We start from the raw sequence: 20,756 nt of genomic DNA, 5'->3' as shown, positions 1-20,756 counted from the left end.
GAAGCTTCATGAACTGAAGGTAGTACACATCCTCATTCATGTCTCAATCACAACTACCTTTTTGCGCAGCTGATGCTGGCTATTTAATGGGGAATTAAAGGGGAAGCGCCCTATTAGAAGGAGAAGCACTGAGACGGTTCAGAAATATTCAGGGCCGTCACAACATGTATCTATGTTTTAGTCCTATGGTGTTTTTAATCACCCCAGGCTTAGCCTACAGTATCTAATTATGCCAACATGTTGTCATTGTATATTTCTGACGTGTATTTTTCCTGCTCCTGCAACTGTAATTCACTTCAGTTGAACATGGCACATATAAAGGTAAATACTATCTAGGTAAGCCCACTAGGTTTGAGAAATAGCCTTGCATAGTTAGCTAGATAAATAGCTTTGCCTACAAGTGTTTTGTGCCAATAGTGGGATGGTGAACACACATCTCTTGTGTACATCCAGACCACAATAGACCTATTCTCACAAACAGTTTCTATTTCTATGCATTTAATCCTATACGATAGGCAAAATCCAGATAACCTTTTAAATAACTGGGCACTTGTGAAAAAGCACAGTTGTTTGCTGTTTCTATGTGCTGTTTCAATCAGGCCTGTCGTGACATTTTTTATCCGACTTGTACTTTACTGGCATAAAAAAGGTTGGATGGAAACCTGGTTTATGAAAATGTTCAGTGCATTCGGAAATTATTCAGACTCCTTTCCATTTTCCACATTTTGTTACATTACAGCCTGATTCTAAATTTGATTCAATTGTTTTTTCCCCCCTCTTCAATCGACACGCAACACCCCATAATGACAATGCAAAAACAGGTTTTTAGAAATTGTTGCAAACTTATAAGTATTCAGACCCTTTACTCAGTACTTTGTTGAAGCACCTTTGGCAGTGATTACAGCCTCGAGTCTTCTTGAGTATCACGCTACAAGTTTTGCACACCTGTATTTGGGGACTTTTTCCCATTCTTCTCTGCAGATCCTCTCAAGCTCTGTCAGGTTGGATGGGGAGCGTTGCTGCACAGCTATTTTCAGGTCTCTCCAGAGATGTTCGATCGGGTTCAAGTCCAGGCTCTGGCTGGGCCACTCAAGGACATTCAGAGACTTGTCCCGAAGTCTGAGGTCCTGAGCGCTCTGGAGCAGATTTTCATCAAGGATCTCTCTGTACTTTGTTCCGTTCATCTTTCCTTCGATACTGACTAGTCTCCCAGTTCCTGCTGCTGAAAAACATCCCCACAGCATGATGCTGCCACCATCATGCTTCACCGTAGGGATGGTGCGAGGTTTCCTCCAGACGTGATGCTTGGCATTCAGGCCAAATAGTTCAATCTTGGTTTCATCAGACCAGAGAATCTTGTTTCTCATGTTCTGAGAGTCCTTTAGGTGCCTTTTGGCAAACTCTAAGCGGGTTGTTATGTGCCTTTTACTGAGGAGTGGCTTCTGTCTGGCCACTCTACCATAAAGGCCTGATTGGTGGAGTGCTGCAGAGATGGTTGTCCTTAAGAAAGGTTCTCCCATCTCCACAGAGGAACTCTGCAGCTCTGTCAGAGGGACCATCGTGTTCACCTCCCTCTCCCTGACCAGGGCCCTTCTCCCCCGATTGCTCACTTGTCCTTGCGGCCAGCTCTAGGAAGAGTCTTGGTGGTTCCAAACTTCTTCTATTGAAGAATGATGGAGGCCACTGTTCTTGGGGACCTTCAATGCTGCAGACATTTTTAGTTACATTTCCCCAGATCGGTGCCTTGACACAATCCTGTCTCTTAGCTCAACGAACAATTCCTTCGACCTCATGGCTTGGTTTTTGCTCTGACAAGCACTGTCAACTGTGGGACCTCATATAGACAGGTGTGGGCCTTTCCAAATCATGTCCAATCAATTGAATTGACCACAGGTGGACTCCAATCAAGTTGCAGAAACATCTCAAGGGTGATCAATGAAAACAGTTTGCACCTGAGCTCAATTTCGAGTCTCAAAGCAAAGGGTCTGAATACTTTTGTAAATAATGTATTTTTGTTTTTTATTTGTAATAAATTTGCAAAATCCTGTTTACATTTTGTCATTATGGGGTATTGTGTGTAGATTGATGAGAAAAAAAGTAATTCATCAATTTTAGAATAAGGCTGTAACGTAAATAAATGTGGAAAAAGGGATGAGGTCTGAATACTTTCCAAATGTATCCTACGTGTTCATAAACCAGGTTTCCATCCAACTTTTTTAAGCGAGTAAAGTTCATAAGTTCATGTCGGATAAAAAATGTCACTAAAGACTGATGGAAACAGCAAATGGAGACAGCAAACAGAACCTTTGTCAGTAAACTTTCCAAATGTCGACGAAACAAATTACACAAGACAAGTTGGGATCTTTTTGTGTGTAAAATGTATTATGAGAGAAACGGTGGTGGAAACGCCTTTATTTCGCAAATATTGATATACAGTTGAAGTTGGAAGTTTATATACACCTTAGCCAAATACATTTAAACTTAGTTTTTCACAATTCCTGACATTTAATCGTAGTAAAAATTCCCTGTCTTAGGTCAGTTAGGATCACCACTTTATTTTAAGAATGTGAAATATCAGAATAATAGTAGAGAGAATTATTTATTTCAGCTTTTATTTCTTTCATCACATTTCCAGTGGGTCAGAAGTTTACATACACTCAATTAGTATTTAGTAGTTGTAACGGTCCTGACCTGTTTTATGTTGTTTTTGTATGTGTTTATGGTCAGGGCGTGTGTTTTGGGTGGGCAGTCTATGTTTTCTGTTTCTATGTTGGTTGTGGTTGCCTGGTATGGCTCTTAATTAGAGGCAGGTGTTTTGCGTTCTCCTCTAATTAAGAGTCATATTTAGGTAGGGTGTTCTCACTGTTTGTTTGTGGGTGATTGTCTTCCGTATCTGTGTTATGTCTTGCACCATACGGGACTGTTCGGTTGTTCGTTTCGTTTCGATGTAGTCTGTTCCTGTCCGTGAGTTTTACGTTTTAGTTAAGTAAGTTCATGTTCAGGTTTTTTCGTCTACGTCGTTTTCTTGTTTTGTAATTTTGAAAGTGTTTTGTTTTTCGTGTTGCCGTCGTCGTATCAAATAAAAGATGGCTTATTTCCCGAATGCTGCATTTTGGTCTGATGATCCTTCTCTCCTCTCCTCGTCCGAGGATGAGGAGAACGACAGCCCTTACAGTAGTATTGCCTTTAAATTGTTTAACTTGGGTCAAACGTTTCGGGTAGCCTTCCACAAGCTTCCCACAATAAGTTGGGTGAATTTTGGCCTATTCATCCTGACAGTGCTGGTGTAACAGGCAGGTTCGTAGGCCTCCTGCTTTTTCAGTTTTGCCCACATATTTTCGATGGGATGGAGGTCAGGGCTTTGTGATGGCCACTCCAATACCTTGACTTTGTTGTCCTTAAGCCATTTTGCCACAACATTGGAAGTATGCATGGGGTCAATGTCCATTTGGAAGACCCATTTGCGACCAAGCGTTAACTTCCTGACTGATGTTACTTCAATATATCCACATAATTGTCCTCCCTCATGATACCATCTATTTTCTGAAGTGCACCAGTCTCTCCTGCAGCAAAGCACCCCCACAACATGATGCTGCCACCCCCGTGCTTAACGGTTGGGATGGTGTTCTTCGGCTTGCAAGCCTCCCCCTTTTTCCTCCAAACATAATGATGGTCATTATGGCCAAACAGTTCTATTTTTGTTTCATCAGACCAGAGGCCATTTCTCCAAAAAGTACGATCTTTGTCCCCATGTGCAGTTGCAAACCGTAGTCAGGCTTTTTTATGGCGGTTTTGGAGCAGTGGTTTCTTCCTTGCTGAGCGGTATTTCAGGTTATGTCGATATAGGACTCGTTTTACTGTGGATATACATATTTTTGTACCCGTTTCCTCCAGTATCTTCACAAGGTCCTTTGCTGTTGTTCTAGGATTGATTTGCACTTTTCGCACCAAAGTACGTTCATCTCTAGGAGACAGAACGCGTCTCCTTCCTGAGCAGTATGACGGATGCGTGGTCCCATGGTGTTCATACTTGCGTACTATTGTTTGTACAGATGAACGTGGTACCTTCAGGCGTTTGGAAATTGCTCCCAAGGATGAACCAGACTTTTTTTGCTCCCAAGGATGAACATTTTTTTTTCTGAGATCTTGGCTGATTTCTTTTTATTTACCCATAATGTCACGCATAGAGGCACTGAGTTTGAAGGTAGGCCTTGAAATACATCCACAGGTACACCTCCAATTGACCCAAAGGGTGTCAATTAGCCTATCAGAAGCTTCTAAAGCCATGACATCATTTTCTGGAATTTTCAAAGCTGTTTAAAGGGATAGTCAACTTAGTGTATGTAAACTTCTGACCCACTGGAATTGTGATGTAGTTAATTATACGTGAAATAATCTGTCTGTAAACAATTGTTGGAAAAATTACTTGTGTCTTGCACAAAGTAGATTTCCTAACCGACTTGCCAAAACTATAGTTTGTTAACAAGAAATTTGTGGAGTGGTTGAAAAACGAGTTTTAATGACTCTAACCTAAGTGTATGTAAACTTCCGACTTCAACTGTAATAACCATCATATCAAAGTAAACTTGGAGTCACGCGATGATATATTGTGTGGTCCTTCAACTACGACTCAAGAAAGCATGCAGTTTATTAAGCTACAGATCAAATAAGTTATGATGAACTTCACAGTGTGGTGAAAGTGCACTTTTATTATTCAAATACATAAAATTCCGTCAAAAATCTGAAAACTATTTAAATTTGATATTTTGGCCATATCGCCAAGTCCAAATGCACATAGCTTTGGGACACATACTAGTGGTTAGAGCTTGAGTATGGAGCCTTTGTCACGTTCCTGACCTGTTTTCTGTTAGTTTTTGTATGTGTTAGTTGGTCAGGACGTGAGTTTGGGTGGGCAGTCTATGTTTTCTGTTTCTATGTTTGTTTAAGGGTGACCTAATATGGCTCTCAATTAGAGGCAGGTGGTTTTCATTTCCTCTGATTGAGAGTCATATTAAGGTAGGTGTTTTCACACTGTTTGTTGTGGGTGGTTGTCTCCTGTGTCTGTGTATGTCGTTGCTCCACACGGGACTGTTTTCGGTTTGTTTATATGTTTGTTCTTTTATGTAGTCAGTTTCCCTGTTCATGCGTTCTTCGTGTTTCATGTGAGTTCGTCGTTCAGGTCTGTCTACGTCGTTTTGTTATTTTGTTAATTTATCAAGTGTATTTCGTTTCGTCTTCGTCTTGTTCAATAAATCATCATGTCATTTTCACAACGCTGCGTTTTGGTCAAATCCCTGCTCCTCCTCTTCGGATGAAGAGGAGGAAGAAAGCCATTACAGCCTTGGGACACATACTAGTGGTTAGAGCTTGAGGATGGAGCCTTGGGACACATATTAGTGGTTAGAGCTTGAGTATGGGACAGGCTTTGTCTGTTGTGATGCTTGTTGTGATGACTTTCTCTATCCCTCAGCCACTGATGACGTGGTCAAGGTGGAAGTGTGGGACGTGGTGGATAAAGGTCAGTGTGATTCCTTACTTTGGGTGCATACGTGAGACTCACACGAGTCATTCAATTGACATCTACCTACTGCTCTATTAGAAGTGCCCATGTATTTTGTATTATCCCATTGTCCATCTGTGCCTATTGCAAATTATTTTCAGAAATGTTCAAGAGTCTTCTGTCTGTGGATGTTTTTCTCCTCACTATATTAATTTTGTTTTTCTTGCTCCTCTCTTGCACTTGCCTCAGGCCAAAAATACCCTCTCCCTGAGGGTGTAGGTGAGAGTCACTGTGTGTAGTTCCTAGAAGTTATTTGTTTGTGTGCAGTGGGTTTGTCCCTCTTGTGCTTCTGTGTTATCTGAATGCAAACACAGTGAAAGTTAGTCCTTGCTTAGTTTGCAGCGTGGCTGAAATAGAAATATGGCTGATTGCTTGTTAGAAAATGTTCTGTTTGACTACTTTGTGTACAATAACCTGGAGCTACAGTCAAGAAAGGTTTGACTCTCACTTTTTGAAAGGACAGAATTGAGTATGTTTGCCAATTAAAATATAACAAGAGCTTTTCTGCTTCTGTTACTACTGTATTTGCTGCACTTTGCTAACATCAAAGCTATAAAATAAAGCGATTCAAGTTTTTGTGTTTTAAAATAAATTCCATGTGTAATCATACTGTATGTAGGGCTCATATAAATATAATCACTAGAACGAGAATAGCCCCTCAGACCACATTAGACCCATTTATTTGAAATGGGATACCCATTCTAGTCATTCTATTTCTTTGGTATGGCCTTCTCACATTGTTAACACTTGAAGGCAATAGTTCAATGTTATGTCCAGTTTTATGTTCTGAATTGCAGCTTCTTGACATTCTGCTTTCCCACAGGCAGAGGTAAAAAGCGAGGGGACACTTTGAAAGTAGAGAATGAACCCCAAGAGGTGATTATCACATGCTGAGAACGTTTAAGAGTCCTTTCCTTTATTTGGGTCGTCTAAGGAGTCTCCCTGGGGCATTTTTTTGTATAGTAGCTAGTAAGATGTAAACAAAGGTCACATTCTCATAAGACTCATTCATGTTCAATAATTATAATTAATTAATAACGCTTGATTTGTTGCAGTCTGACGAAGTGGCCTTGGATGCAGAGTTCCTCGATGTTTACAAGAACTGCAACGGTGTGATCATGATGTTTGACATTACCAAGCAATGGTAAGAGTCAGTGTCGTGTATTATACAAACATTCAATACATTAGTTACAAGGTTTCAGACCTGGGCACAAAATACTTGTAATTTGTAGGTTATTTGAAAATACCAACTTTTCAATTAGTCAAGGTAATCAAATATAGTTTATATATAGTTTCAACTAAAAGGCAACTATTTTCTTTGATATTCAGATACAGATCTTAGAAAAACAAATAATATTAGAACATTTTGAATACCTCTCAGAAAACTAAATAATAGTAAAGTTATTTGAAAACAAAAACATATTTATTTGTTGGCAGTTGAATTAGTCTAAATAGACAGTATGATCATAAGCACATGGTTTAGAGGGATCTTAGATATAGATCTTAATATAGCATAGAATGAAATACATGAGGGACATGAAATCACATCAACATTACAGTAGACCACTTTTTGTGATTGTTACAATAGCAACATTGTTATTACATAGTACTGACAATTGCTTTATAATTACATAATAGTTATTACAAGTGGAATAAGGAACCGTCACTATTTCTCTTGTGTACAGTAGTTACAAAAACTAATCTCATTGCTATGGAATTAAAATACAATTACCAAAGTATTATGACAACGTGCTAATAAAATGTTGCTCCAAAAGTAATTACAGTTTTATTACACAGGCACAAGAACAGTTTAATGTTCTGAGAATGATAACAGTAACAAAGTATTGTCAAAAGGAAACAAAATATCCCAAAACTGCCTTGTTGAATCAACTGCAGCCAAGGTAGTTGGAAAATCATGTTCGTTTGTATTCTGAGTAAACCATTCCTTTCACAACAGTATAGTGTGTACTTTAAACAAGAACACTTCCCCTCAGATGGACAAAGATGTTCGAAGTTGATTTTGCTAAGCATCCAACTTGCCGTTTGCAAATGGCTTTGAATTATTTTCAGGTATCTTCAAATTAATTGCAGCTTTCAACCTTTTCAGTGGCATGTTGAGGGAGTCATAGGGCTCTATTTTTGGCTGGCGTTAAGGCGGCACTAGTCTCAAAAACACACTCTTCGGCAATTTCGACTTGTAAAAGCCAGCGCTCTGCAATTTTCCAATCGTGGTGCCAGGGTTGGTAATTTACTTGTCTTATATCAGCTTGCATAGTTGTGTTGAAAACCAAACACAATTCAACCAGAAATAAAAGTTAAGAATGTGATTAAGCCAGTGGCTCAGATGGAACTATCCAAGCAGTAAATATATCTCCTTTAAATGTTGATATTTGGTTGCAATATTACTTTTGTAATACAGTAAATAGCCATAAGTTAAGGCTATCTTACAAACTAATGTAACATCCAACTTAAAATGAGTAACACATCCATGGCTACATTTTGAGTTTACTGTAACTATACATTTATGTTTATTTAATCATATAAAGCATGCATTCTTTTTACTGGACATTATTTTTGTCCAGCTTCTGTGAGAAGTTTGGACTCATTAGGCCTATGTGCAATGCCTATTGAATGAAAGGTGTCAGTGACTGTTGGAAGTCTGTTTAGGAACATGAAGTTATTACAAAAGACAGTTTATTGTTTTGTTTTTCCTTTATCATTTTGTTTAAAACATTTGCATCTTCCATTTTCATCTGTTGGACCTAACTGTCAAATCGCGGGAATTACAATCAATGTCCTTGGTGCTGAATCCGCTTGTAGCCTAGGCTATTTGCCTGTTTGTTTGTTTACCTTTCACATGGCAAAGTCACTAACAGGCCATATCGACAGCGATGGTAGGGTAATCGTGGTAGTGTAACGTCCTGACCAGAGTTCTTATGTGTTTTGCTTGTTTAGTGTTGGTCAGGACGTGAGCTGGGTGGGAATTCTATGTTGTGTGTCTAGTTCGTCTGTTTCTGTGTCCAGCCTAATATGGTTCTCAATCAGAGACAGCTGTCAATCGTTGTCCCTGATTGAGAATCATATATAGGTGGCTTGTTTTGTGTTGGGGATTGTGGGTGGTTGTTTCCTGTCTCTGTGTTTGTGTTCTGCACCAGATAGGACTGTTTCGGTTTGCCACACTTTTATTTTTTGTTCGTTGTAAGTGTTCACTGTTTTTGTTTAATTAAACATGTTGAGCACTGGCTACGCTGCGTGTTGGTCCGATCCCTGTTTCACCCCCTCTTTTAGTGAAGAGGGGGAAGGCTGCCGTGACAGGTAGAACATTTAGGCAATGTCCAATTGTCCATGCCTCGAACATGCAGTGCATTTTCGAAATGCGAATTCAATGTGTGTAGACGAAGCCAATTACTTATTCAATGTAAAAATAAAAATAAATTGATTGGCTATATGTTTGTTATAACTAGGTCTGTTGTATGGTTATTGTATACTGGTTAATAAACTTCAATGGATAGGACAAACATCCAAGCCTCTTGCCGAATAGCCCTTAGGACTAAGTGTGCACACATTGCCTTATGGTCATGGAACTAGAGATGCGATTTATGACATCATGCTTCTGACCTGATCCTGTTTAGAAAATGTTGTTGTTTTCAAACAATGATTGTTTTTTATTCAAATTAAACAAAAAACTAACTTAGAAAGATTCACCATCCGCGGGTTTATGGTGAGAACGTATATGGCTCAAATGCTATGCAATTATGGCTCCTATTTCTGGAGAAGTGCAAATATGTTCTGTAAGATGGTTCTATGATGTTTATAAAACATTACATTTGGGAGCAGTATAATGGTCAGTGGACATTCCCCCTTTCTCTTTATATAGGATCTTTGTCCAAGTCCTGTGACAAGTTTGCATGTGCGTAAAAACCCTCCATAGTATAAATTGGATTGTCTGTATTATACGCCCACGGGGAGCAATTATGGTGCCTGTGACTGTATTTAGACATTTTTATTACAATTTGATTGGAATTATACGCTGTATTTTTAGGAGGTAATCAATGAAGGTAATCAGGGCTCTGTGCAGGCCAATCAAGTTCTTCCAAACTGATGTGGACAAACCAATTCTGTGTGGACCTCGCTTTGTGCACGGGGCATTGTCATGCTGAAACAGGAAAGGGCCTTCTCCAAACTGTTGCCACAAAGTTGGAAGCACAGAATCATCTAGAATGTCATTGTATGCTGTAGCATTAAGATTTCCCTTCACTGGAATTAAGGGGCCTAGCCCGAACCATGAAAAACAGCCCCAGACCATTATTCCTCCTCCACTAAACTTAACAGTTGGCTCTAAGCATTCGGGCAGCTAGCGTTCTCCTGGCATCCACCAAACCCAGATTTGTCTATCGGACTGCCAGATGGTGAAGCGTGATTCAATCACTCCAGAGAACGCACTTCCACTGCTCCAGAGTCCAATGACATCGAGCTTTACACCACTCCAGGCGACTCTTGGCATTGCGCCTGGTGATCTTAGGGTTGTGCCCCACTGCTTGGCCATGGAAACCCATTTCCTGAAGCTCCCAGCGAACAGTTCTTGTGCTGACGTTGTTTCCGGGAGAGGTTTGGAACTCGGTAGTGAGTGTTGCAACCAGATGTTTTTTTACACGCTTCAGCACTCGGCGGTCCCATTCTGTGAGCTTGTGTGGTCTACCACTTCCCGGTTGAGCCGTTGTTGCTCCTAGACGTTTCCATTGAACAATAACAGCACTTACAGTTGACCGGAGAAGCTCTAGCAGGGTTGAAATTTGACTTGTTGGGAAGGTGGCATCCTATGAAAGGAAGGTGCCACGTTGAAAGTCACTGTGCTCTTCAGTAAGGCCATTCTACTACCAATGTTTGTCTATGGAGATTGCATTGCTGTGTGTTTGATTTTATACACTTGTCAGCAACGGGTGTGGCTGAAATAGCCGAATCCCTAATTTGAAAGGGTGTCCACATACTTTTGCATATGCAGTGTATTTAGCAAATATGCAAACAAAAAAACGGACATCTCCGGACCTATAGCACTACCGCCAGAACTAAGATCTACCATTGTGTTAGGCAGTGGTGGGAAAAGTACCCAATCGTCATACTTGAGTAAGAGTAAAGATACCTTAAAAGAAAATGACTCAAGTAAAAGTGAAAGTCACCCAGTAAAATACTGCTGAGTAAAAGTCTAAAAGTATTTGGTTTTAAATATACTTAAGTATCAAAAGTAAATGTAATTGCTAAAATATACTTAAGTCTCAAATGTAAAAGTATAAATCATGTCAAGTTCCTTATATTAAGCAAACCAGATGGCACCATTTTCTTTTCTTTAAAAAAAAAAATATGGATAGCCAGGGGCACACTCCAACACTCAGGCATAATTTACAAACGAAGCATGTATGTTTAGTGAGTCGGCCAGATTAGAGGCAGTAGGGATGACCATGGATGTTCTTTTTATGTGTGTGAGTTGGACCATTGTCCTGTCCTGCTAAGCATTCAACATGTAACGAGTACTTTTGGGTGTTAGAGAAAATGTATGGAGTAAAAAGTACATTATTTTCTTTAAGAATGTAGTGAAGTAAAAGTTTTTAAAAAATATATAAATAGTAAAGTACAAATGCCCAAAATAACTGAAGTAGTATTTTAAAGTATTTTTACGTTAGTATTTTACACCACTGGCATTAGGTTTGTTAAAATAGAGCCCCATACAGTAGTTGAGGGTCACAACTTATTTATACTTATCTTTACAAAATATCATTGGTTAATTGGTTTGACTTGAATATGTATATCTGGGGCAGTGGACATTCAGGAGATTGTACATTTACAAAATGTTCAGATAGAAATGTATTGTGTAGATCAAATATGACTGTCAGAATGAAGAGCACACACAATCTCCTATACTATTGCAATCTATCTTCAACATACAGTTCCAGCTCTGCCATTAGTTAAGGTAGCCAATCTAATAGTTTCAGAAAAGTAGTCACTTCCTGAGATCTGTATTCAAATATTTGTTTTAAGTAGTTGCTTTCTCAGATCTGTATTCAAATAGTTTTAAAAATGAGTACTTTTTGGGGATCTGTATTCAAATAGTTGCCGTCATCTCCAAAGTAAATATTTATTCACCCAAAGCATATTTAACTATAACTATACTTATCGCTGAGGGGTATTGGGTTTGAGGAGTTATGAGGTAACTTTCAACTCGGGATAACCGGTTTTACGAAAGTGGCTCACCTTTTAGCCAGGTACATTTCTATGGCAAAGAATCCTTCTGGGGCAGGCTAACTCAGGGCTAACTCCATTTATCTTGAATGAAGTGTCTGAGCCATGAGTTGATGACCAGTGAAATCACATATCCTCCCTCTTTTTTAATTTTTTTTTATTTCACCTTTATTTAACCAGGTAGGCCACTTGAGAACAAGTTCTCATTTACAACTGCGACCTGGCCAAGATAAAGCAAAGCAGTGCGACACAAACAACAACACAGAGTTACACATGGAATATAGAAACGTACAGTCAATAACACAATAGAAAAAAAAGTATATGTCAATAGTGTGCGTACTGGTAGCGGAGTCAGGTGCAGGAGAGCAGAGAGTTGTGAACAGGCACACATTTTATTTAGGCAGGAGAAACCAACAGACGGACGCCACTGCGTCAAAACCTCCAGCCAATTGGCAAAAGTGCAAAACGCGCAAACAGTCACAATAATATTGTTCAAACAAAAAAACAGACCTCGTGACAAAACACGGAATATACGAACACCAGTCTGGCGTGTCAAAACTGACACGTAACACAAAACAATTTCACACAAAGACATGAGGGGGAACAGGAATAAATACATGCAATGTGATTGGGGAATGAAAACCAGGTGTGCAGGGAACAAGACAAAACAAATGGATAAATGAAAAATGGAGCGGCGATGGCTAGAATGACGGTGATGACGACCGCCGAACGCCGCCCTGTCACGCCCTGGCCTTAGTATTCTTTGTTTTCTTAATTATTTTAGTTAGGTCAGGGTGTGACATGCGGAATGTATGTGTTTTTTGTAGTGTCTAGGGTGGTTGTAAGGTTTAGGGGGTTTATTAGAGTAGTTGGGTTTATGTTTAGTATAGAAGTCTAGCTGTGTCTATGGTTGAGTGTAGGTATCTAGGAAAGTCTATGGTTGCCTGAATTGGGTCTCAATTAGAGACCGCTGGTTATTGTTGTGTCTGATTGGGAGCCATATTTAAGTCAACCATAGGCTTTAGCTGTTTGTGGGGAATTGTCTATGTTGAACGTAAGTAGTTTGTGTGTGCACTTGCGGTTGTTGCTTCACGGTCGTTTGTGGTTTTGGTTGGTTGGTTAGTTTGTGTATAGTGTTTGTTTCGTGGTTTTCCCTCTCTTACAAAATAAAGAGATGTATTTTGCATACGCTGCGCCTTGGTCCACTGTCATTCAAGAAGACGATCGTGACAGAATTCCCCACCTTCATCGGACCAAGCAGCGTAAATCAAGGCAGAGTGGCTGGAAGCCCGAGAGGCTCCCCCAAAAATTTATTGGGGGAGGGCACACAGGGAGTGTGGCTGGGTCAAGTGGGAGAATTGAGCCAGTTCCCCGTGCTTACCATCAGGAGCAGTTGGCTAAACTAAGGTATGAGTCGGAGAATGTGGAGGAGTTATTGGACAGATTGGAGGAAAGTGAAAGGATGGGAGATTATGAAACATTTGAGGAGTTGTTGGTGTTATTGGAGGAGAGCGAAGAGAGAGAGATGTTGATATGGGGGAGCATACAACCAGGTAAGGTTGGGAAGCCTCCTGTGCGTCTCCTGAGCCCTGTACGCACTGTTCCTTCTCCCCGCACTCTTCCTGAGGTGCGTGCCCTCAGCCCGGTACCACCAGTACTGGTACCACGCACCAGGCCTATAGTGCGCCTCGAGAGTCCAGTGTGCCAAGTTCCTCCTCCACGTACTAGCCCTATGGTGCGTGTCTCCAGTCTGGTACCACGCACCAAGCTTCCTGTGTGTCAACAGAGCCCTGTTCCTCCTCCACGCACTAACCCTGTGGTGCGTGTCTCCAGCCCATTACCACCAGTGCCTACACCACGCACCAAGCCTCCTGTGTGTCCCCAGAGTCCTGTGCGTCCTGTTGCTGCTCCCCGCACTAGCCCTGAGATGCGTGTCCCCAGCCTGGTACCACCAGTTCCGGCACCACGCACTAGGCCTAATGTGCGTCTCCAGGGTCCAGTATGCCCTGTTCCTTCTCCCCGCACTAGCCTGAAGGTGCGTGTCCCCAGCCCGGTAACACCAGTTCCGGCACCACGCACCAGGCCTACAGTGCGCCTCAGCCGGCCAGAGTCTGCCGTCTGCACAGCGGTGCCTGAACTGCCCGTCTGCCCAGCGCCATCTGAGCCATCCGTCTGCCCAGCGCCATCTGAGCCATCCGTCTGCCCAGCGCCATCTGAGCCATCCGTCTGCCCAGCGCCATCTGAGCCATCCGTCTGCCCAGCGCCATCTGAGCCATCCGTCTGCCCAGCGCCATCTGAGCCATCCGTCTGCCCAGCGCCATCTGAGCCATCCGTCTGCCCAGCGCCATCTGAGCCATCCGTCTGCCCAGCGCCATCTGAGCCATCCGTCTGCCCAGCGCCATCTGAGCCATCCGTCTGCCCAGCGCCATCTGAGCCATCCGTCTGCCCAGCGCCATCTGAGCCATCCGTCTGCCCAGCGCCATCTGAGCCATCCGTCTGCCCAGCGCCATCTGAGCCATCCGTCTGCCCCGAGCCATTAAAGCCGCGCGTCTGTCCCGAGCCGTCAGAGCCATTCGTCAGTCAGGAGCCGCTAGAACCGTTCGTCAGACAGGATCCGCCAGAGCCGCCAACCAGACAGGAGCCGCCAACCAGACAGGATCCGCCAGAGCCGCCAACCAGACAGGATCCGCCAGAGCCGCCAACCAGACAGGATCCGCCAGAGCCGCCAACCAGACAGGATCCGCCAGAGCCGCCAACCAGACAGGATCCGCCAGAGCCGCCAACCAGACAGGAGCCGCCAACCAGACAGGATCCGCCAGAGCCGCCAACCAGACAGGATCCGCCAGAGCCGCCAACCAGACAGGATCCGCCAGAGCCGCCAACCAGACAGGATCCGCCAGAGCCGCCAGCCAGCCATGAGCAGCCAGATCCGCCAGCCAGCCATGAGCAGCCAGATCCGCCAGCCAGCCATGAGCAGCCAGATCCGTCAGCCAGCCATGAGCCATCCAGCCAGGATCCGCCAGAGCCGTCATCCAGCCAGTATCCGCCAGAGCCAGCCAGCCAGGATCCGCCAGCCAGCCAGGATCCGCCAGAGCCAGCCAGCCAGGATCCGCCATCCAGCCAGGATCCGTCCCTCAGTCCGGAGCTGCCGTCCCTCAGTCCGGAGCTGCCCCTTAGTCCGGAGCTGCCCCTTAGTCCGGTGCTGCCCCTTAGTCCGGTGCTGCCCCTTAGTCCGGTGCTGCCCCTTAGTCCGGTGTTGCCCCTTAGTCCGGTGCTGCCCCTTAGTCCGGTGCTGCCCCTTAGTCCGGTGCTGCCCCTTAGTCCGGTGGGGTTAATGTGGAGGGTGGCTATTTGGAGGAGGCTACGGAGGCGGGTAGTGACTGTGGTGGGGTGGGGACCACGACCAGTGCCGGAGCCGCCGCCGTGGACGGACGCCCACCCAGACCCTCCCCTAGAATGTGTGCTGGTGCGCCCGGAGTTTGCACCTTAAGGGGGGGGTTTATGTCACGCCCTGGCCTTAGTATTCTTTGTTTTCTTAATTATTTTAGTTAGGTCAGGGTGTGACATGGGGAATGTATGTGTTTTTTGTAGTGTCTAGGGTGGTTGTAAGGTTTAGGGGGTTTATTAGAGTAGTTGGGTTTATGTTTAGTATAGAAGTCTAGCTGTGTCTATGGTTGAGTGTAGGTATCTAGGAAAGTCTATGGTTGCCTGAATTGGGTTTCAATTAGAGACAGCTGGTTATTGTTGTCTCTGATTGGGAGCCATATTTAAGGCAACCATAGGCTTTAGCTGTTTGTGGGGAATTGTCTATGTTGAACGTAAGTAGTTTGTGTGTGCACTTGCGTTTGTAGCTTCACGGTCGTTTGTGGTTTTGGTTGGTTAGTTTGTGTATAGTGTTTGTTTCGTGGTTTTCCCTCTCTTAAAAAATAAAGAGATGTATTTTGCAGACGCTGCGCCTTGGTCCACTGTCATTCAAGAAGACGATCGCGACACGCCCGAACAAGGAGAGGAGCCGACTTCGGCGGAAGTCGTGACAGTATATATACAGTGTGTGCAAATGGAGTGAGGAAGTAAGGCAATAAATAGGCCATAGTAGCGAAGTAATTACAATTTAGCAAATTAACACTGGAGTGATAGATGTGCAGATGATGATGATGTGCAAGTAGAAATACTGGTGTGCAAAAAGTAAATAAAAACAATATGGGGAGGAGGTAGGTAGATTCAATGGGCTATTTACAGATGGTCTGTGTACAGCTGCAGTGATCGGTTAGCTGCTCAGATAGCTCTCAAAGATTGTGTTATCATGCCCCTCATTTAAGGAAGACAACTGATTTTCAATGTTTTATTAATAAAATGTTTTTTGTGTGTAAAAAATATAGTAATGTTAAAATACCCATCACATGACACTTTTAGTAATGATAGCATTTGCTTTCCAAACGGTACGTTTTTTGCGCAATTTTAAAATATTCATTACATGACACTTTTAGTAATGATAGCATTTGCTTTCCAAACTGTACGTTTTTTGCGCAATTGTATTTAGACATTTGCAAAAGGCAAATGACAGCCGCAACCAACCGTAGACATATAAACCCATAGAAGAGACTAGCGGCAATAGCGTAGCCATACTTTTAAAACTTCTTATGGCTGAAATCGATATGACAACAGCCAGTGAAAGTGCAGGGCGCCAAATTCAAACAACCGAAATCTCATAATTAAAATTCCTCAAACATACATGTATCTCATACCATTTTAAAGGTAATCTTGTTGTTAATCCCACCAAAGTGTCCGATTTCAAATAGGCTTTTCAGCGAAAGCACCACAAACGATTATGTTAGGTCACAGCAAAATCACAGACAAACACAGTAATTTTTCCAGCCAAAGACAGGAGTCACAAAAAGCAGAAATAGAGATAAAATTAATCACTGAACTTTGATGATCTTCATAAGATGACACTCATAGGACTTCATGTTACACAATACATATATATTTTTTCGATAAAGTTAATATTTTTATATCCAAAAACCTCAGTTTACATTGGCGCCATGTTCAGAAATGCCTCCAAAATGTCCAGAGAAGTTGCAGAGAGCCACGTCAAATAACATAAATATTCATCATAGACTTTGATGAAAGATACATGTTTTACATAGAATTAAAGATACACTTGTTCTTAATGCAACCGCTGTGTCAGATTTCAAAAAGCTTTACGGCAAGCCTAACAGTTACCCGCCAAATTGTGCAGTCAACAAAACTCATATATAGCATTATAAATCTTCACTTACCTTTGCTGATCTTCGTCGGAATGCACTCCCAGGACTCCCACTTCCTCAAGAAATGTTTGTTTTGTTCTGTAATGTCCATTTATGTCCAAATAGCTACTTTTGTTAGCGCGTTTGGTAAACAAATCCAAAGTCACGAAGCGCGTTCCCTAAATGCTGACGAAATGTCCAAAAGTTCCGTAACAGTCAGTAGAAACATGTTAAACGATGTATTGAATCAATCTTTAGAATGTTTTTAACATAATTCTTGAATAACGTTCCAACCGGCGAATTACATTGACTTCAGATGAGCGATGGAACAGAGCTCCCTCTCATGTGAACGCGCATGGTTAGAGCATGGTCAGGTCATGGCAGACCTGACTAATTCCCCTCTCATTCGGCCCACCCTTCACAGTAGAGGCATCAGACAAAGTTCTACAGACTGTTGACATCTAGTGGAGGCTGTAGGAATTGCAAACTCATCCATATCTCGCTGTGATTTCAAAAGGATCTTGGTTGAAAATCGACCAGCCTCATAATTCCCACTTCCTGTTTGGATTTTTTCTCCGTTTTTTGCCTGCCATATGAGTTCTGTTATACTCACAGACATCATTCAAACAGTTTTATAAACTTCAGAGTGTTTTCTATCCAATATGAATACTAATATGCATATATTAGCAGCTGGGACTGAGGAGCACACAGTTTAATATGGGCACCTCTGTGCACCTTTCATCCAAACTACTCAATACTGCCCCTTCAGCCATAAGAAGTTTTTAACAGTAAAATTGCCAGTTTTAGAGGTTCCAAAACCCTTCAATGGATTATATGTCTATGGCCACAACGCAGCAAGCTGTTCCACAGGAGTGATAGAAGTGGGGGAAATGTGGTCGTGCATTGATAAGCACACCAAAGACGGTATTAATGATACATTATAAAATAAAGATGGTATTAATGATACATTATAAAATAAAGACGGTACTGCTTAAAGCCTATTCCACATCATAGCCTGCTGAATTTGCAAGATCATTTTTCTTTCATTTAAATTTTTGGTTTTGGATTGACGTTTCAGCATGGTCTCAGTGAAGAGTTCGGTGTTCAAATAGCCATGTGCGACATGCACACGCAGTTACAAGCCTGCTACAGTTAGCGGCAGGCAGACGAGCAATATCCACCGTCGTAGTAGGATGAAGCCTGAGCTGGAATGGGAAGCTAGCTGAAGCTGGTTAGCTTTAGAAAATCCCCAAGTAGATCTAGCTTGCTTCGTAGTATACCGCTCTGTTCTGTAAGGTTTCCACTACATATCATTTTGAAAATGGCAGACATCAAGAACAGTTTTGGTGTTTTGTTTATACTGTTATTCTTTGTTTTATGTTGAAAAACAATCAACTTTATAGCAACAACAGCAAAAGTATTGTCCATATAAACATGGAGTACATCCCAAATGGCACCTTAATCCCTACAAAGTGAACTACTTATGACCAGGGCCCATAAGGCTCTGGTCAAAAGTGGTGCACTACATAGGCAATAAGGTGACATTTGGAACGTAGCCATGGTTCAATTAATAAATCAATGAGTTTTAATTAAACAATGTGCATGGGTGGGATTAGATTTCCGTAAGCCTGTGTGTGGCTATTAACCACTTAGCCCACAGTGGTTGGCTGGCTTCTAACTGCTTTGCTTCAAAAGCAGAACAATGTGAAAAAGATTACCAGTATACTCACTTTGAACTGGGCCAAGTATGGGGAGACACACATATTTGTAATTCCTCTCTTATGGAGAAACAATAGTAGCTATAAATTGTTCCATTCCTTTTTTTTAATGTCATTGCAGGACATTCAACTACATCCTGAGAGAGCTGCCCAAAGTACCCACTCATGTTCCAGTGTGTGTCCTAGGCAACCACAGGGACATGGGTGACCACCGTGTCATTCTACCTGATGACATCCGCCAGGTTATCGCTAATCTGAATAGGTAGTGAATTTAACTCTGTTTTAGTCTTATGAGGTTTACAAAGTTGTGTTATCATTACCAAAATGTCTGGATTTTCCTGAAATCCCTGTTGGATTATTCCTGGAATCAGGAGGGAATAAACACACTTCGGAATTGGGGTAAAGCTACCAGAATTTTGCAATGGTTAATGTGTCCATATACTTGACTGATGGTTTCTATGGTTCTTGCAGACCCATGGGTTCCTCTTATATTCACTACGCTGAAGCCTCTATGAAGAATGGATTTGGTTTGAAATATTTACACCGATTTTTCAACATTCCTTTCCTGCAACTTCAGGTTAGTTCTAGCTTAGACTACATTGTATTGTGAAATGTATAGCTTTGCTATTGTCATAACCGTCTTGTTTTTTTTTAATACAACCTTTATTTAACTAGGCAAGTCAGTTAAGAACAAATTCTTATTTACAATGACGGCCTACCGGGGAACAGTTGGTTAACTGCCTAGTTCAGGGGCAGAACGATAGATTTTTACCTTGTCAGCTTGGGGATTCGATCTTTCGGTTACTAGTCCGACGCTCTAACCACTAGGCTACCTGCCTCCCCAATGAATTTCGTGAAGGTCGGGAAGGTCTGATCAGAAATACCACGGGCACACCCTGTGAAAGGGTGTGCTCTGGTTTTTTATTTATTTTTATTTATTTATTTATCCGTTATTTTACCAGGTAAGTTGACTGAGAACACGTTCTCATTTGCAGCAACGACCTGGGGAATAGTTACAGGGGAGAGGAGGGGAATGAATGAGCCAATTGTAAACTGGGGATTATTAGGTGACCGTGATGGTTGAGGGCCAAATTGGGAATTCATGGTCAGTCATTCCCAGCCACCATCCTGTTGATCTCTACAGAGGGAGACTCTGTTACGGCAGCTCGAGACCAACCAGTTAGACATGGACGCCACTCTGGAGGAGCTCACCGTGCAGCAGGAGACTGAGGATCAAAACTATGAAATGTAATGTGATATTTTCCCTCTCTGTATCACTTTGTTTGGCATGTTCAGCGATATTTTCCCTCTGTGTATCAGTTTGTTTGGCATGTTCAGCGATATTTTCCCTCTGTGTATCAGTTTGTTTGGCATGTTCAGCGACATTTTCCCTCTGTGTATCACTTTGTTTTGATCCTTAACACTTGTAGCCACGTTTTTTAGATGTTCTTGCTTTCTTCATGCAGCACCGATTTGCCAGTATTAACAGCACAGCACCCATTGTTTTGCAGTTTCTTGGAGAACATAGAGACCCGCAGTAAAGGCTATGGTTCTCCTGGTCCAGCCAATGGCCGGAGCCCCTCGGGCTCCCAGTCCCCTACCGTTCCTCCAAGCGGGGCCTCCACTGGCAGCTCTAGCCCTGGCACCCCTCATCAGCCAACCATCCCTGCCCAGGTCCCCGGCTTCCAGGCCGCCTCACCCTCGCCCTCTCCTCCGCCTCCTGCCCTGGCAGCTGGGATGGTTTCCCCCACAGCTGAGCTTCAATCCCCCACTCTGACGCAGGCTCCGAGTCCTGAGCATCCTGGACCGTCACCGCTTCCCCCAGCATCGTGCCCTGCCCAGGCCCCGCCTCCTCAGAAACGTGGCCTGATCTCACGCCTCTTTGGCTCCGCTCCCGCCCCAGAGGTGACTGCCACCATGCCAGGTGAGTCTGGTTGGTGCTTCAGTGTTCCGCTACTCCGTTAAAGCAAATAAACACCGCAAAGACGAACGGCTAAA

General features: G+C 42.7%; 1 protein-coding gene across 4 annotated transcripts in view; it reads left to right on the top strand.

Annotated features, from left to right (window-relative positions):
- The window catches only part of LOC129853775 (rab-like protein 6), a 38,655-nt gene that overhangs the window by 10,334 nt on the left and 7,565 nt on the right, over nt 1–20,756 (top strand). The window contains exons 4-12 of one of the 4 annotated variants that reach the window (XM_055920165.1): nt 301–321; nt 5,471–5,518; nt 5,750–5,779; nt 6,384–6,436; nt 6,616–6,704; nt 18,880–19,020; nt 19,230–19,335; nt 19,903–20,006; nt 20,270–20,682. In XM_055920165.1, coding sequence (XP_055776140.1) covers nt 301–321; nt 5,471–5,518; nt 5,750–5,779; nt 6,384–6,436; nt 6,616–6,704; nt 18,880–19,020; nt 19,230–19,335; nt 19,903–20,006; nt 20,270–20,682 — 1,005 coding nt within the window. The remainder of the gene's footprint in view (nt 1–300; nt 322–5,470; nt 5,519–5,749; nt 5,780–6,383; nt 6,437–6,615; nt 6,705–18,879; nt 19,021–19,229; nt 19,336–19,902; nt 20,007–20,269; nt 20,683–20,756) is intronic. The other 3 variants (XM_055920166.1, XM_055920167.1, XM_055920168.1) reach the window with 3 other exon arrangements.

Source organism: Salvelinus fontinalis, chromosome 4 (assembly GCF_029448725.1).
Source record: "Salvelinus fontinalis isolate EN_2023a chromosome 4, ASM2944872v1, whole genome shotgun sequence".
Lineage (NCBI taxonomy): Eukaryota > Metazoa > Chordata > Actinopteri > Salmoniformes > Salmonidae > Salvelinus > Salvelinus fontinalis.
The sequence above is the reverse complement of the archived record's forward strand: the minus strand, read 5'-3'. Positions and strand labels throughout refer to the sequence as shown.